The sequence below is a fragment of the Tripterygium wilfordii genome, chromosome 5 (genome assembly GCF_013401445.1).
Source record: "Tripterygium wilfordii isolate XIE 37 chromosome 5, ASM1340144v1, whole genome shotgun sequence".
NCBI lineage: Eukaryota > Viridiplantae > Streptophyta > Magnoliopsida > Celastrales > Celastraceae > Tripterygium > Tripterygium wilfordii.
In genome coordinates this window covers 10022955-10041377 of record NC_052236.1, presented here as the reverse complement: position 1 = coordinate 10041377, position 18423 = coordinate 10022955, and the positions used below count along the sequence as shown (strand labels likewise).

The window sequence follows — 18423 nt, the reverse complement described above, 5'->3', positions numbered from 1 at the left end:
GGCGGGCCATGAGTATATATTTTGAGATTTTATCCTTTTGGGCTAAACTTAAAAGTTGGGCCATGAGACTAAAGTTATGTTCAAGATCTCTTTTTCAAGGCCCACAACCAAAAATCCCAAAATTTTAACTCGTGAACTCGTAAGGTCCGGGTAGTCGGGTATTGATGTCGCGACCTACTAACGGCTCCAAAACAATTGAATTGCAAAAAATCTTACCTTTTGTGATGGAATTATACAAGTAGATTCGAAGTTGTGCGGATTGTGTTTAGTAAAGGGTAGCAGCCCATACTTGGACTTTCTTCAATCTGAAGGTTCCTCCTTCAGTCCTTCTGTGAGGACGGACAAGCAGTTTGAGGAGGTACGTTCCTCCTTTTGGGTTTAGTAAAGATGATGCAGAAGCTTTGTGGTTTATGCTTTCCGGGTCTTTAGTTTTTTAGATGTGCTTTTGATTTTTCGCCTGTCTTTGTTTTATCAGAAATTGAACTGAAGAGAGAATTAGTGGGTTTGTGCCACATTATCTTACCTATATTTCTGCGTTTTATGAGGGAGAGGAAAAGGCGGTGTTTAAGCAAAAAGTTTGTTTCTACCTTGCTGGGTTTCCATCAAAAACCTCCAGCATGTTAGTCTGTGTATTATGCTCAAATGATTTGTATGTGTTAGTGGACTGTTATTATTACAGGTCAGGGAATCGGGTTTAAAATCTCTGTGTGGACACTTTTTTTTTTCCTAGTTAAAAGTCCTCTTATTGTAGTCACCGTTTACTTCCTGGGTTAATGAGAACGTTTATCTCATCTATCAATCTCAGCTTACTTATAGGGAAAAAAATTCAGTCCCAGCTGCTTTCGCGGTTGTGTTATCTTCAGGGCTAAATAACAGTTTCATTGGACTGGATCATGAATGTGGGAAGGATGAGGATATGCTGTTTGATTTAGCATTTGGGCATTCCCTTTGCTGTGGGGCATCACCAAGTAAATGGTGTCAATGACTTTTTAGCTTAGAATGTCAGCATTTTGAGAAACAAAGATAATAAAGAAACATTTGCTCAGGCTTAGATGGTTTTAAATGGTATTGGAGGAGGCTTAGAGGAAGTTCAAGAATAATTAGCATCAAAGGCAACAGATGGATTTCAGGCAAATGACAGGGAAGCTCTCTCAACATTTAAACTTCTCAAAGGGACTTCTGGGTGATGAAATTGCTATAATAGGGAATCAAGACTGGCCAAAATTAATTCCTGGAAAACTGAGTTTATTTGGACTCAACTCAAGTTGTGTTATAGCTTCTCCAACTGCTAATTTCCGTGAAATCTAGGAGGAAAGAGATGAAGTTTCACGTTCTGTACCTTCTTCCAGTAGTAAAGGTTTTCAGGGTCTCTTCAAGAAAATTCGTGTGGAAAATTGATTGGAAATCTTTTTGGAGAGTGCTAAAAATGGATTAGGCATCCTCTTAACATGACCCTTCTCTTGTGGATAAGTTGTGTTGCTGTCTCAGGGGCAATCCTTTTTCCTGTGATGACAGGAATGCTAAATGGTGTGCTACTGGATAAACTCAATGAAATGCCTGGTTTGAGGTGAATAATCAAATTCTCAATGCTCTTTTTACCAATGTGTCTCTACCAGCACCCGAAAGGATTCCACCACCTTGTACTTCTGTGTAGGTGGAAGCCTGAGGACATTTCCACACTCCTCAAAAAATACTGCAAGAATGACACATACAAAACCCCATGAATGGGCTCACATGCTGGTAGTGATTGTTTTACTCCATGTGAATTGCTTTGCTCAGTATGCTTTGTGTGGCCTCAACTTGGGATATAAAAGGTCTGAACGACCAGCTATGGGTGTTGGTATCTGCCAATCTGTGGCAATAACTGTTCCAGCAATTGCAGGCATGTACTCTATTCTCAGACCCCTTGGGAGAGAGTATGACTTTGAAGTTGATGAGGAAGCTCAGGATCTAGTCTTTACTAATGGAAGTAGCCACCCTAGCAAGCGAAGGATGTTGTTGGAGAAGAATTTCTCGTTCACTTCAAGATATGAGCAAAAAATTAAAAAGTATGCACCTATCTGGAGAGGTGGGTTATTTGACGTTTGGGATGATATTGCTACAGCATATCTTTCTCTCTTTTGCACTTTCTGTGTTTTTGGCTGGAACATGGAAGGACTGGGGTTTGGGAACGTGTATGTCCATATTGCAACTTTTGTTCTCTTCGAAGGCGCCATTTTGGATCTTCAAATTGGCTGCCGTAACTTACGACCCGTAACCATGATAACGAAACATTGAAACTGTTAGAGAAGCTCCGGGATTAACTGGTGTTGCACTTTGTATATTCGGTCTCTTATATGGAGGCTTCTGGAGAATTCAGATGAGAAAGAGATTCAATTTGCAAGCAAATAGCTCATGTTGTGGGCAACCAGTCATTGCTGACTGTGCCCAATGCCTAGTATGTTGATGTTCTCTTGCACAGGGAGTTCGAACAGCTGACTATTATGATATGTGGAAGACAAGTTCTACAGAAAGCAAACAGGTGAAAATGGCAAACCTCCACTGTCCCCTTTGCCCCGTGAAGATGGAACTGTTCGATTCAAACCAAGCCCAAATTATCCAATTTGGAGCAGCCCTAGGGTGTCCAGGCTCAGGATTGATGGCTCCTCTAGTCCTACCAGATTTTCAGAAGATCATATCAGTCCTGGTAGACAACTTATGAGGTTGGATGAAGAGTTCTTTGCAAAAGATATGGAGAAATTTATGAAACATGATGTTTTCCAATCAGTGCAGAGAGAGGTCCTGGCTATGAAATTTATGAAATAACCTGTTTCCAGCTCACATCCCCTTCCATCCAAAGCTGAAGGTGCTCCTCAGTAGCTCGCCTGACACCAGGAAGATTAGAGATAATCGGTATACCCTATGCTTTGGTTGTGAGTTCAAGGATTGTACTGTCTCTTGTCAAGGAGTTGCCAGGTGCCACTTGGGTTTCTTTCGCAAGTCTGCTGGCTATGGGTTTTAATGGAATTGGTTTAGTTATGTTCTCTAGACTAGGCTTCTTATTCAGCTTCTACAAGTCGGCAGACAGAAATTCAGTATTCAGTTACTAGATCTTTCATCCGTAAGCGTATCAGCTTCGCTGTCTGCCTTCTTTACATTTGCTTTAACTATTATCATGGTCACTTTTCATTGTTTATTTCTAGCAATATCTTTGAATGTTGACTCAGAATCTGAGGCCTAAACTTTCAGGTCGGACCCAGAACCTAGAGGCTTTATCAACTAATTAGTCTCTAGATTGCCAGTAAAAGCCCTGGTAAGGAGCTGCATGTCACGTTCTTGGGTTGGCTCTGCCACAAGGTGTTACTTTCATCCCCGTTTTCACTTTTTTTTGGCCTTATTTTTCTCACCGTCAGCCATGTATTGAAGTACTCTTTTAACTGCACGATGATACCATCTTTCAAGGTCCATACATGAACCCAATATGCATTTTTCTCTTCCCATCCCTCAGCAATGACATAATCACCAACAACCTCAATCCTTCTTGGCTTGAACCTGAAGTCAGTGTGGACAGACTTCCCAGTTAGTACCCACATCATGTGTTGGCACTGTCGAGGTCCATGGAACCACCACTCCAAATCACTAGCCAGAAATTTGGCTGCAGTCTGTGTGTGACCATTTACCAACCCCTTGTACAGTGCATCAACAACTGCCTTGTTTTGCATATCCAGCATCTGCTTCTGCTTCAAATAGGACTTTGGCACTGGAGAGTTCAACCCATTGGTCGCCATGTTTTTGCAAGTGAATGAAAGGATTTGTGAGAAATGCTGCTATTTGAATTGCAAGAAGTGCTGCTAAGGGCCAGCAAATTTTTTGGAGCTTAGAATTGGAATTGCTATATTTATAGCATGAACTTGGAGGGAGAACTGTGTATAGGATCCTTCTGTGGGATAGAATTAGGAAGCCAATAGTGTTAATTGGTTCCTTTGGTTGACATGGATGATCAAACCGTGTTTTTTTGTCTTTAAGATGTTATAGTATCCTAAAAAATTATAGTTACAAATTCAAAGCTCTTATTGGGATAAATGATTCCTGTGGGCAGATTAATCTGCACATTATAATTTTTCCGTGTGGTGAATACTCAGTTTTTAACTTCTATATTTGAAAGCCAAAAAGGTGATTGAATTTTATTATTTGTTTGGGTTTTCCTAGCTTTACGTGTTTCCGTGTTCATTCTCTTCTCCAGCTTTGGAGGATTCAGATGAGAAAGTGACGTAGAATGTCCTGAATGACTATTTTGTTGTTGGCGTTTGTTTTGACGCAGGAAGTAGAAACGGCTGGCGGCTATGTTCTTTGGACGAAAGTCTGCAGAAAACAAATAGATATTGACTGATATGGAGAACCTGAACTGTCCCCTTCTCTACAACCAGATTCTTATCGTAGTCCAGGTAGACATTTTCCGAAATAGGTGGATCAAGAGTTTTCCATCAATACTTGCAGAAGGTGAAAGGGTTGTTGTCTCCTCCCTCGGAAAATTAAGAATATAACCCCATAACTTGTTAAAAAACTATATATGAGATACAAAGAATAAATAACTTCTAATAGATTTGAAGAACAATGAACGGTGCTTTAGCTCTCTGGAGATGAGAAATGTGCATGTAGGAGTGTGTTTGGTTTTCATAAAATTTCAATTCTATGCATCTTCAGGCTCCTAGATACCTTACATGTCATGTCTAGTATAACAAGTGATGCGTTACTTTAGTATATCTAGGTACTGTGACTATTAATATCGGTTCTCAAATGCATCAAAATACTTTTTTCAGTCCATTTATTCTTTATATCTTATAATTCTCCTTTCATGCTAGATATCCAGAACAAGCCTGGAAAGCGACCGGCACGCAAGGTCTCTGGGTTGCCTCTTCCAAGGTTTGATTTATTTTACAGAGGTGCTGCTAAGCCTTTGAATTTGACTCTTCAGCCGATTTAGATAAAGCAAAGAAATCTGGTTATGCAATGTTGATGGGATCAATAGCAAGGCAAGAGTGATGACATGGGTGATCCAAACAAATAGTTTTTGTGGGAATAAACGATAGGTTTTTGGTCTAAACATCACGCTTTTGTCATGTAACTCCACAATTTTTAAGTGCTGTGGAATATTTCCCATTCTATACTCTTTTCTTGTTGGTATGAAGTTGAAGAAATATATTCCTTTGAGAAGCCATTTTTGGGCACTTTCTTATAATCAAAATTCCTTTTATTGGATTATCCGCTGCGAAATGGAGCCTGTGATTAATTACATTAATATACAATGTCATTTTTTTTATGGTTCAAAGCAGATCAAACGAAGTCAGAATGCGAGCTTCTATGAGCGCGGATTTGATTGTCTGAGTTTATACTTTATACCCATATCGGATGTCTAACGGGTAAGGTTGTATGATGTTGTTTTTTGTTATCAAAAAGAAAGATTAATTGATTTGATTCATGATTGATGTAACGTTCATAGATAAAACAATAAGCAACACTATCTTGTTCTTCTAGATAGCCAGCAGAAGCCCAGGCAAGGACCGGCGCGCAAGGTCCCTGGGTTGGCTCTGCCAAAGGTTATGGCTTTCATGCCCAGTCTCCCAACTATGTGGGTTAATACAAGTCATGACTGTCAACCATGTATTGAAGTAGTCTCTAAACTGTGTAATCACTCCATCTTTCAAGCTCCAAACATGAACCCAATACACATTTTTCCCTTCCCATCCCTCAGTAATCACATACTCACCAACAACTTCAATGCTTCTGGGCTCGAACCTGAACTTGGTCCGGCCCGAGTCCCCGGTGAGCAGTCGCATCATGTGTTGGCAGTTTGGAGGTCCATGGAACCAGTAGTCCAGGTCAGTTGCCACCAATTTTGTCACGGTTTGTGTGTCAACATTTGACAATGCCTTATACAGTTTATCAACAATAGCCTTGTCTTGCATCTCCGGCTTTGGCTTCAAATCTGATTCTGTAGCCATGTCTTTTGCGGAAGCCAATTAAGAATTTCTAAGAAGTGCTGTGCTGTTTCATTATAAAGTGCTATATATGGCTACACTATATATATACACAGAGATGGAGCAAGAAAGTTCGAGGGAGTAATTCGGGGGTTCCAGCCTTCCAGTGGAGTAATGTGGGTGGGACCCTTTTCACGACGTGGACGATCGAACGGTGCATATTAGTACTTACTATCATAGCAAAACCAAACGAGGGGTTCGTAGTTTACCAGTACCAGATAAACCCTAAACCAGTCGGAGATAAATTACGTCATATATCGATGTCCACATCATACACACTAAAAAAATTCTCTAGAATGACTAATCTACCCCATAACGATTTTGTTATACATTAAGCCCTATAATTTGAAGAGTCCCCATTAAGGTATTGTACGCTTTGACCTATTCCTTCAATAGACACGTATTTAATTTGAAGAGTCCATCACTATCATATTGGCTGCATCATAAGGACGTGGAATTGGCTCTTGTTACCTCAGGAAAAAAAAAATGAATAGTGAAAGCATGGCAATATATATATACATTAGGATCACCAAAATACTCAATTACACAAAAAAAAAAATCTTAATTTTTTAACCTGAATTTGGGGAGATTTGGGATAATTGTACCCCCATCCTTACAGGCATATGGGTATGCCCAAGCTTTTGGAACTACTAATTAAGTCCAACGATGCTCAAGCAACTTGTGCTCCAATCATCCTATGTAATTTATGACATTACACTTTTGTATAGAGAAAGGGGAAAACTACTTTATACATTGTTTACGTTTAATGGAAAAGGCCAATAGAAGGCAAAGTGTATCCATTTTTTTTTTTTAAGGGTCTTCAATACTCTCTTTGGTTGTTAGAAGTAGCTAATATGGATTTATTTTTAAAAAAATAATACTAAACCCTAAATTATAAGCATAAACCCTAAATCTTAATCAGTTATGATAGGAATCCTAACAGTTGGTGTCTTGATTATCCTAACTGTTGAGTTGTACGCATATGATTTCATATATATAATGTGGGACATGTGTAGCCCACAAATTCACATAGATTATGTGCGATAAACTCAACAACTGACATAACTGGGATCTCAACTACTCGGATGTTTATCATTTTCGAATTCTAATATCTCATTTTGTCAAAAGAAAAATAATTTGGGGATGATTTTGGAGGAAATTATATCTAAAGTAGTTGTGGCGCATCCCATTTTGCCTGTAAATGTGGAGGACATTTCTGTCATTCTAAAAAAGTTGCGTGGTGGGCAACCATTGGTGGCGGCTTAAGAGATTCCAGGCTTGGCTAGTTATGACGTCTCGTCCTTGCTGAAAGTAGCCGCGACATCACTCACTTTCAGCTAATGATGGTAAACGAATTTGTTCGATCCGGATTAAATTAAGTTCAAACATAAGTTATAAGTTTGAAATATGTGTCTAAACATAAAATTTTGTCCGATTTAAAATCGGGTTAGTGTCCAAAACACATAAATTTTGTCTAGTTTAGTTGTCTAGACCCTAACTCAGATTAATTTGTGATGTTGTCTTACACAAAACCGACCCATAATCGATTTTTTGCCACCCCTACTTTCAGCGTGCTGTGCCTTTGATTTTCTGAAACCACCCTCCTTCGAACTGGAAAAACTACAACTTGCCATTTGCTTAATTAATAGGCTAATAGAGAATCCATTATTGTGGGAAAAAAATGATAAAATTGATTCTAATATGATCAAATACTCAAAGGGTTTCGCTCATAATGAAAGTGGAGCCATGTTTTGTTTCCAACTCTAAACCTACCCACCACTTTATATCGAAAATAGACAAATTTATGTGAAAATTAAAAAAAAAAAAAAACAATAAGACGAAAGACAGTCTGGTCCGTGGTCACCATTGCATTTAAAAACACTAGTTGGATCCAACCAATAAGAACCCCTCGTGTACATGCATGGTGCTAAACCATTGTTGGGTCTTTGAGTACTTGTGACTGGTATGCCATATATTAAATACGCACTAATGGTGCAATATTGAGTAGGAGGACGGTCCTTACCAAACATATATCGGATCCAGTTGTTGCATATCACAAACGACAGATTAAGTTGGCTGGTCTTGGCTAGCTTGAGACCCGAATATGAATTGATGGAGTTATTGAATTCAATCATTTCACATTCGGAGGCAGCTAAGCTTTGTAATATTAGGACTGGATGGGTCAGGAAGTGATGAGACTAGTCAATAACTAAATTGTTAGGTGAAGAGTGTCAATCCAATACTCCTAGCCATTTTATATACAGCATTATAACTCACAAAATTAAAGTGACTAATGGGCTAGTCTCATTAATGTGGGTCGCTTGGTCAAGTTGGTTTTCTCTATCGGGTGCTGCATGCAATCATTCTAATGTAGCCCCCAATCTCGAACAGAAATGGGGCCATGCACATGACAAATGAGATGACGAGATCCCTACTATATCATTTTTTGGGGATTGGGGGTTCCAATTGTCCGAACTCTCATTACCTGCAATTATTGAAATCCTAACCGTTCATTTAATCTAACGATCACAAACACATCAACACCGACAGATCCAATTTCCTCTGCCAAAATAGCCTCTCAGCTTCCCTCCTCCGGCGTCTCGACAGAGAAAGTCGCTTGGTTCTGACAAAGACCACTCTCAGGTACTCCTCATTTCTTCAATCTTCTCGTTTCTTCTCTTCGACCGATTTCTCCCCATTTATAAAAATTTTCACCCCAATATACATAAATAATATTGTCCGCTTTGAGTTGTACGGTTTCACATCGGGCTCACACAACTTTACCTTCCTAAGAGGTCTCCCTTCCTAATAGTGCTCTTGTAGAAACTGTGGAGTTTTGTGACCGATTTCTCCCCATTTATAAGAATTTTCACTCCAATACACATAAATAATTTTGTCCGCTTTGAGTTGTACGGTTTCACATCGGGTCTTCACGACTTTACCTTCCTAAGAGGTCTCCCATCCTAATAGTGCTCTAGCAGAAACTGCGGAATTTTGTGAGTTTTTCTCGCAGAAACACGCTTAACTGCGGAGTTTTGTGGGCTTTTCAATCAAGTTTTTTCGGGGTCGAAGACTAAAGAACATGACCTCTCCGCCTAATAAATAGAAACTAATGAGTTTGGGCTCCGATAGAAAATTTGAAATGGGCCGAATTATGAAAAAAGCAGAGTTTTGTGGGCTTCTCAATCAAGTTTTTTCGGGGTCGAAGACTAAAGAATATGACCTCTCAGTCCAATAAATAGAAACTAAAGAGTTTGGACTCTGATAGAAAAATTGAAATGGGCCGAATTAAGGAAAAATTTCCGACCTGCCGGATTCGAACCAGCGACCTAAGGATCATCTGTTAAACAACTACAGTCCTCCGCTCTACCAACTGAGCTAAGGTCGGGAACTGTTGTTTGAATTGAACTAATAATAATATTGATAAAGCGTAGTTCTTGCCCAAATTCAGTTTTAATCACACCTAAATTAAATATATAAGATTTTATCTGTCTGATTCATTATTTAATTTTTAACGTGAATACAGAGAATAATATATTATATAATTTGCATTGCATCCAAAGGTTTGTAACAATACACAGTTATTATGTATTTTTTGATTATTTTTTTTTCTCGAACAAAAAGAAACCATTAGATTCATACTTGTATACTTTTTTATTTTCTAATTTTTGGTAATTTATTTTTAAAAAAATATTTTAATGGGCCAAAACACCCAATAAACCTAAAATAGGCAATGCACACATTTAAGAAATCTCAAACTATTTTCTTTTCCGTTCTCACTCAAGCTTTGACATTCAAGAGACCTTACATACTGTTGAGAATTTATATGCACACAGCCTTTTGACACTTCGAAGAAAAAAAAAATTTAACAAAAGTAAAACTAGGCTACCGGGATCATATTCACTGAAACAAGAAATTTAAGCCCACCAGATCATGGAACAGCCGCCTTCTCGTCTTCATCATAGTTTGCTGGAATCACCAACCATTCATCTGGGAATGAACCCTGAATCTGATCATCACTTTGCTCCACAAAACTCTTTTCCCCTGATTTCTCCATAAAAATGTCATCCGCATTAATGGGCTCTTCTTCAGCCCAACTTCTGTCACTATTTTTATCCAACGTATTCAAAAACCCTAACCACCAACTCCAAGAAGAAGAAGAAGATTCATTCTCAGCCAACTCAAATTCCAGCTCCTCCCCAGGACTAGCCGGTGCAGCCAAAACTGAAGGTGCGGTGGTAGACCAAATGGGCTCAGGAGTAGGCAGCGTATTTATCAAAGAGCAACAGTAAAGTTGGGACCCAACAATGAAATTAGGCTTGTTAACATTATTATTACCTAAAATGGTGTTTTCCATCTTTGATGATGATCTATGGAGGTGCAAAGCAGTAACAATTTCTCTTCTAGCTTCAGCTATGTCAATGGCAGAATCTTTGGAAACTCTTCCCGTATGAGACCTCCTCTTCATGGGCTTTCTTGGACACTCTGTAGGAGCAGTACTCTTGTGTGAATCCATGGTTGCTCCCTTGCTGGCCTAGTACACTCACCCAAACGAATATATATGGGACCAGGACAGTGATTGTGATTGATACTTTGAGAGTAAATTGGAGGAGGCAGGAGCAGCAGTGCTGCAGGAGATGTGGCGAAATTGTGTGAAAAGAAAAAGAAAAAGGTGTGTAATCTGACACGCGGAGCATCGGTATACACATCGAATCGGGGTAACACTCAACTAATAGATGTCACGCAATAAGGTGCCACGAGAACTTGTTTGTTTGGTTGGTTCGATTTTAGAAGGGCATATTCACTAAAATGATGAGAATGATTATCCACTCTTGTGAAGAATAAATTTTGATATACAAAAAATTAATTATTCTACCCTTTCTTATAAATTGATGACCTAGAAAATATTCTTGTTATATTTTAAGAAAAAGAAGTATCATTAAAATTCTCACACGCATACTCATCTTTTATAGGGTATTTGGTGGACATTTAGATGGTAAAATGAGGGTGTGAATCACTCATTTTCTTGTTTGTTGATTTTGAGAGTGTGGAATCTCAAATTCATTCCACTTTATATTGTTTTGAGATTCCACACTCTATTGTCCCGTGTGGAGAATAGTCAAATTCACATCAAAATAGTGAAAATGACTATTCTTTAATATATAAAAGAATTTTTTAAAAAGATAATATAGAAACTCTAATATTAATATTCTTAAACTCATACTCACTCTTCATTTCATACCAAATACGATCATTCTTACACTCATTCAATTATGAAGCTAATGTCATGTTATTTCTTACTAAATATGGTTATGTTTACCTCATAATCATTCTCACACTCACAATTACTTCATTATGAACCAAATCTCCCGTTATAGTCTAGCTATGATATGCTAGAACGCCATCTCTTCATTGATTCATTATGAGATTTGCCAAACCAATGCTGAGTTTTTTTTGGTGCATCCACATTTATATTTCTAACAACACAATAAAATTGATGGCGTAGAACTATTGAACCTAATTACTTTCGTTCTAAGAATAACAATGCTATGGATCTCAGCAAAAGTCAGCTATGATGTGGTTTGCTGACATGGCAAGTGAAGCGGGGTCCACTTCAACTCTCTCAACGAATGTTTACGTTCACACACTTTCTCCCAAAATTGCACAAACAATGATAGCAAAAACCATTCCAATCATCCCAATGATGATGTGGCTTGTTGACATGTCAACAAAAACCAAGGTTCACATTCACTTGCCATGTCAGCAAGCCACATCATTACTGAGATGGTTGGGATGGCTTTTTTTGTTGGAATCCATGACATTGTTTTTCTAAAAAATACAAGAATAGAATGACTAAACCTCTTCCAAATTGTAAATACTAAATACAAGAGGCTTCAATATACTCGTAATATATTACACAATGTTTTGTGGTCCAACATGTGGCCAACAAAGCCTCTTCTTTCTAGCCAGTTTATAGTTCATAGATATTATGGTCAAACTTTGAAAAATCTAGGAATATCTAGTTTGTTCCTAATGCATGAGAGACAGTGCGGTTTTTTTATTTTTTATTTTAACGATGTAACCACAACCACTGCTCTTTATAAAAAGGATAATACCCTAATAAATAATAGTTTATAACCAGTAACCTCTGTATTTCAACAGTTGTTTGTTTTCGGTGTGTCAAATGCTTTGGTTTCCAGGAAGGCAGGAACTTTGGGTTCATGTTAATTAATTAAAAGGTGTAATAGATTTAGTGAACCAATGCTGCATGATGGGAATGTAAGAATAAGATAGTCTTGCAAACATATGCTTGGTTACAGCTGGATTTCTGACAACACAGTAAAATTGATGGCGCAGAATTATTGAGCCTAATTAATTTTATTTTAAGAACAACAATGTTATGGATCCCAGCAAAAGCCATCCCAGCTATGATATGGCTTGTTGACGTAAGTTCAACATGAAATCTTGATGATCTTCTCTATAATATGTGGATTTTTTTTTTAATAATTGAAATTACGATCTCTAAGTTGCACATTTACACTATATCAGTATATCATTAATCGGCAACCCAACCTATCTATATATGTATATTTAACTAGTTGCCAAATTTGGACTAAGTTCTACATTGTGGTTTATATGGACAAAGTCCTCCCTCAACTATCAACCAGACCTTTCTTGAGTTTGGTTAAGTTGGGATTCTGCTCAGTTATTGGATCCATGTGGAACAAATCCGTGTGGATCTTATGTATCCATGTAAATCGATAAACCCAAAGCGAACAATATGATTGATATGTAAAAGGGTGTGGATTTAAGATAAAATTAACGTGGACAGAATAGTAGAGGACTTGATATCATTATTAATTATAAAATGACCCAAGAATTTTAGAAGTGGGTCCTTGAATTGTTGATTTGGGCCTAATCATCCAGGATTTCAGGAAAATAGCAAAACTAGGAGGGACAACCGGGAATATTTAAAAGTAATCACATGATGCGCATGGGTTCTGCCCCGTTCTGTCTTTGTTTTCTTCTACTTGGTATTTTTAGGTGACTTTTCATGGAACATCCTTTTCCAGAGTCCAAGGCTTTTGGGTTCACACATATAATAGAGAATTAGAGATAATGCAGGTGAAGACCACGACAGCTTTGATAGTAAACCCTTAATCACTGTTATTAATTCATTTTAATACAATTCATAAATTGAAATCAAAACAAAATTAAGTACTAATCTTTCGTCGTCCGGCTTGTTACTTGTTAATTAACCACCGCATGCTTTGATGCCTACCATCTAACTAATAATCAGCGAGTAGATCTGATGTGGGACTAGCTAGTTGTTTATGTTTACCGTCAAGTATGATCGAAAAGTCACGAGTTTAGAATTGTACAAAATTTGGCAGGGTGACTCGATTCAAAGTGGTTGTCAAAACTAGTGCTTTATCACCAACCCCATGCTATTTTGATCAAATTTCATAGTTTAGACCTTCATATTAGCATTTGGACATTTTCATAATTTTTGCGATTCCTTTGTTTCAATTTCCTTGTTGCTAAGTATTTAGTTTCCTATTTACTTATAGTTGTAATCTCCTAAGATATCATTTGACGATTTATATTTTTTTTTGAGATTGTTTCTCTTTCTAGTGGATTCCAATTTCTTGTATTTTAGGCTTAAACGTAAGCTTAACCTCAGTCTTCGTTTTCGACTACGTCAAGATGAAATTTACCGAATGACAAACAACTACTTCATTTACCAAAACTTGTACACTTACTGGGGTTTGGACTTGTACGGAAAATGAAAATGAAGAAGACAATCAATCAATTAATTATAGCCAAGAAGTTTTGATCCGGTGGTGACTCCACCATCCACAACTAGGTTGTGACCACTAACATACTGGGCTCCATCACTAGCAAGATAGAGTGCAGCCTCAGCAATGTCATTAGCTCTTAACGTTGTGCCTTTAAGATTAGCAATTCCTCTCACAAATTCTTCATTCTTCTCCACCTCTTCTTCACTTGGAACCCCAAAATTCATCACGCAATCCTCCTCCTCCTCATCAGCACCCCTCAATCCATTAACAAGCATTGGTGTTGCAACCCCAAATGGAGAAATACAATTAACCCTAATTCCATACCTTCCAAGCTCACAAGCTGTGTTCTTTGTTAATCCAACAATGGCATGCTTTGAAGCAGTGTAAGCGTGCGGACCGAACCCTCCCATGACTCCTGCTACACTAGCCATGTTAATTATGCTTCCATAACCTCTATTAGTCATGACCCTTGAAGCATGTTTGATTCCTAGAGCCATTCCTCTTACATTTATGCTCATGATCTTGTCGAATTCACCGGCGTCGAAGTCCATAATACTCTTGCGTTTGGATTGATTTCCAAACACTCCAGCATTGTTGACAAGGATGTCGATTTGGCCGTAACGGGCAATTGTGGAGTTGATTAGGTTCTCAATGTCTTCTTCCAAGCTAACATCACAATGAACAAATGTGGCAGATGAGGCTAATGAGGTAGCCAGTTCCAAGCCAAGAGAGTCGTTAACATCTGCAATAACAACCTTAGCACCATTTTTCACTAATAGTCTCACAGTTGCCTCTCCAATCCCTCTTGCTCCTCCAGTCACCACAGCAATTTTCCCATCCAAGCTGCAAATTGAAAGAGGGTCACTGGTTTGAATAAAAGATTAATTAGGGATCACTAACAATAGAATACCTTGTAGGGGAGGGAGGACAGTTTTCTCTCTCTAGGACATGATGGTCAATGCCTTGAACGGTCTTCTCTGGGATATCGACTTGAGCAGGCATAGTTTGACTGGACACACTTTGAACAATATGCAGAGAAAGATAGAGAGAGAGAGGGAGAGAGTTGTATCATTCTAGTAGAAAGCAGGAAAGGTATTTATAGTACGACAACAGAATGCACTTATACCTACGGTTATAAATTTTTCCCGCAGTTCCGGATCCACTGTTTATGAAAACCTCGGAAAATTTTAACCGCGGTTTTGAAAACCGCAGTTAAAAGAAATATCTCTAGTTACTGTTTTGAAAACCGCAACAAATAATTAACCGCGATTTGTAGATCTTTAGTTGTGGTTTTTTTTTTTATTGCGGGTAAAAAAAATATCTCTAGCTACGGTTTTGAAAACCACATGTAATAATTTAACCGCGATTCATAACTGCTAGTAGAGTAACATCGACCGCGGTTGTTTTGATGTCTCTGTCATGTTTTTATTTCCAAGCTTTCTTTAGATATAGGAATATTCCAATTGTTTGCCAAGGGAAATTAATTAATCCAAATTGTTCAATCTTTTGTTGGAAATCTAAAAAAATAAGATAAACAAGAGACAGAGAAAATATTTGCACTATTATCAGTTTGTCATTTAATAAAAATTGGTGTCTTCAAATTGAAGATACCATTGGATATCTATTACCAATCCAAGCAACTGCATAAAATATATCGTCTAATTTCTCTTGGGAGAAGAAGCAGATCAGCTTGAGATGTTCCCACATGACTTGTTAGTTGTAATATTCTTCTTTGGAAATAATGTAAGTAGATAAACCAATGATTACATTTTGTCAATTGATTTAGAACACGTAGGACCCAAAACATTAGACTCCACTTATCATTTCACTTAAATTAATGGTTAAAAAGTGGTCATATAGGGTTTAGGTATAATTAGTTGAAAAATCAATAGGTATGGATATTGTGTATTTGTGTTTATCTTTATAGTCGTGCATGGATTTTGACTCAACTTACCATGTCGTCGGATAAAAAACTTCTACGCGCACGAGTCTGGTGGCCCAAATTTAAATGTATATTGAATGTCGGAAGGAAAAGCTTGTATGATGTCATTTTCTTTCACCAAGCGATGAAATTAAGGTTAAATTTACTGATTTCAGCTCAAACGAAGAATTAATTCCCATTCATTAAATTGAAGTTCAGCATATTATGATAGGCACATCACATAAGAGCCCGTTCTGCTCGGTGGAAGAGGTCAAGACCAGAAAATTAGCCCATTTCCTACATCATTGTCAATCAATCTTGTTTAGGGGATTTGATTTTATTCGACACTATTATTTATGATATTATCGACATGGACATTGAACCGGATAGAGAATATGTGGTCCAATATGAGTGGTTGGGCGGAGACGCTGGATTCTAGCACTTATGTGGGAACATCAGAATTTTAAAAACAGAAATGGCCCAGTATATGAGAATCCTATTAAACAAGTTACGGCCCTTTTTGGGTTTATAACAGCAGGTCCCGCTGTAATGTCCTTTTTGGGTATTAAAATTTTTTATTTTTATTTTAAAAATCATAAATATATAGTGTTCATCGCAACGAACACAACAATATATTTTTTGTTCGAAACAAAAATCAAATTCAACATGAAAAAGATACGACAATTCTAGACCATCGGATATAAACTCAAAATATTCGATGTTTCAATCACGATGAATTTGATTTTTGTTTCAAACAAAAAAAATACAGTTGGATTCGTTATGAAAAATACTATATATTTATGATTTTTAAAAATAAAAATAAAATTTTTTATTACCCAAAAAAGACATTACAACTGCTGTAATTTTATTACAACAGGTCCCGGACACCCGTATTTATCTATTAATAGTGGACAAATGGGCTTATTACCAAATCACGCGTCTGTTGCCACGGTGATAGACATAGGTATTTTGAGAACACGTCTTAAACGATGGTCCTGATGGGTTGTTTTGCTTCAATACTAAATATTGAGATAGTTGATTATAAAAATAATAAAAAAAAGGAAATAATGAGATCAATGTTTAAGTAAATTATGCAGAAAAGGGTATTGACATTAATTCACAATCCACCCCGGAACCCATCTTGACATGATAAACTCTAGAGACCGCAGTATGTCCCAATACATATCTCAGTTTAATCGTGAATATAATTGTTCAACAATTTGCGACTTTTGTTTAGTTTGCCATTGGGCTCGGTCGTTGGTTAAGAAGACATTTGGTTGCACACAAGATTTTCTGTTAGAAATTGGGCTGAAGTGAGACGTTAACTTGGGGCTTGTTATTCTATTGTAAATTGTTCTGGTGGAAGCCCAAAACTCCCTGTGTCCTTCAAGACTATTATCATTGACCCTCTCAAGATCCAAGGGTATCATCAGTAAAATTGATACGGATCGGATGGCCAACTCATTTTTGGAGAAGTATGATTGGGATGGAAATTAGGACGTAATGGTCACTAAGGTTATTGTTGACGGTCTCGAATTGAGCTGAAATTGCACGGTTGACTCGAGACGGCGCTTACTTCAAACCAGTGGCATTGCCATTGTATCCATTGATTCTTGGCCAAATTTTGGGAATTGGGCATTCAAAAAACGTTTTATTATTGTTATTTTGGTTTTTTTTACTTTCTTTTTGGTATTTGTAGGGATTTTATTATTATGTTAACTTTCAAATTATTTTTAAGGTTTTGAATTTTGTACCATTGAAGATTGTAACCCATTTTAAGGTGGTTTCAGTTTTGGATTTTGAAATGATATTAAATAAACGAGCAGGGGTGGAATCAACATTCAATATTAGGAGGGGCGAAATTTAATGTGGGAGTTCGGAGGCAGCTCCCCCAGGAAATTTTTTTTTTGGGTTATATATATATATATCATTTGTTAACATTAATATAAAAGTAAAAAACTATATCCATAAATTTGATAAAACGTTTACAATTACTTTTATCGAGTTCTCATATTTTGATAATATTGCATTATAACCTCATTCGTAACTCGGTCAAACATTTTCTTTCTCAATGTATGAGACTAGACTATCATTGAGTCATTCATCTCCCATTTCTTTCTCAATATATGTGACTAGCAATCTCATGAACTCTATAAATTCGATCAAATAATTTTATTTTTTTCCTCGATATTTTAGGAGGAGCAGATAATTAAATTAAATTCTTTTTTTCTATATACCTTTACTATTAAAAAAAATTTTCAAGCGGGGACGGTCGCCCACCCTTGGCAAAGGGTGGTTCCGCCCCTATAGACAAATGGTCTTTCTTTTTCTAATTCTTGTTATTCGTTTGAATCAACCATGTGTTGAAATCTTAATCCTAGTGTTCATGGTCCGAATCAACAAGTTCAAATAGAACATTCCTTCATCACCCTGCCATTCATGAAAAGTGTTGCTTTTTCCTCACTACATCCACTAAAAGGGATCAGCGGCAAATCCAAGAAATAAATTCGACTTTGCTTGGCAACATGGGGAGGGCAGCAGCACAGTAGAGTTGGAGAAACAGTGTATAAGTTATACAACACAATCATTCTAATTCCAGCATCAATGACCACTTTGTCCACATAGTTTGTTGGGGTTTTTAAGACTCTTGTTGGGAAGAGGGAAACTGGTTTTGATGTGTATG

General features: G+C 37.4%; 3 protein-coding genes, 1 non-coding gene and 1 pseudogene across 4 annotated transcripts; 1 reads left to right on the top strand and 4 right to left on the bottom strand.

The window, feature by feature from the left end:
• Positions 1-168: 168 nt before the first annotated feature.
• LOC119998480 lies at positions 169-5238 on the top strand (annotated as a pseudogene).
• Positions 3270-4294, bottom strand: LOC119998481 (wound-induced protein 1-like). The gene has a single exon (XM_038845823.1). It carries the CDS (start codon positions 3765-3767, stop codon positions 3270-3272), a length of 498 nt encoding a protein of 165 aa, XP_038701751.1. The 5' UTR covers positions 3768-4294.
• Positions 5239-5480: 242 nt separating the features above from the next.
• On the bottom strand, positions 5481-6011 carry LOC119998090 (wound-induced protein 1-like). Its single transcript, XM_038845297.1, has one exon. It carries the CDS (start codon positions 5979-5981, stop codon positions 5511-5513), a length of 471 nt encoding a protein of 156 aa, XP_038701225.1. The 5' UTR covers positions 5982-6011; the 3' UTR covers positions 5481-5510.
• A 3307-nt stretch (positions 6012-9318) lies between these two features.
• TRNAY-GUA lies at positions 9319-9405 on the bottom strand. Its single transcript is given in 2 exon segments — positions 9319-9354; positions 9369-9405. It is a non-coding gene; the product is annotated as a tRNA-Tyr (tRNA).
• A 4425-nt stretch (positions 9406-13830) lies between these two features.
• LOC119998608 (short-chain dehydrogenase reductase 2a-like) lies at positions 13831-14855 on the bottom strand. Its single transcript, XM_038845947.1, has 2 exons — positions 14730-14855; positions 13831-14662 (listed from the first exon to the last, which is right to left on the bottom strand). The coding sequence occupies exons 1-2, from the start codon at positions 14819-14821 to the stop codon at positions 13831-13833; spliced, it is 924 nt and encodes a 307-aa protein (XP_038701875.1). The 5' UTR covers positions 14822-14855.
• Between the last annotated feature and the right edge of the window lie 3568 nt (positions 14856-18423).

Bases quoted from the DNA above. Each gene is read 5' to 3' on its own strand.
- LOC119998481 (XM_038845823.1), bottom strand. From the start codon at position 3,767: ATGGCGACCAATGGGTTGAACTCTCCAGTGCCAAAGTCCTATTTGAAG.
- LOC119998090 (XM_038845297.1), bottom strand. From the start codon at position 5,981: ATGGCTACAGAATCAGATTTGAAGCCAAAGCCGGAGATGCAAGACAAG.
- LOC119998608 (XM_038845947.1), bottom strand. From the start codon at position 14,821: ATGCCTGCTCAAGTCGATATCCCAGAGAAGACCGTTCAAGGCATTGAC. The intron at 14,663-14,729 runs GTATTCTATTGT...TTCAATTTGCAG, and splicing joins TGTCCTCCCTCCCCTACAAG to CTTGGATGGGAAAATTGCTG.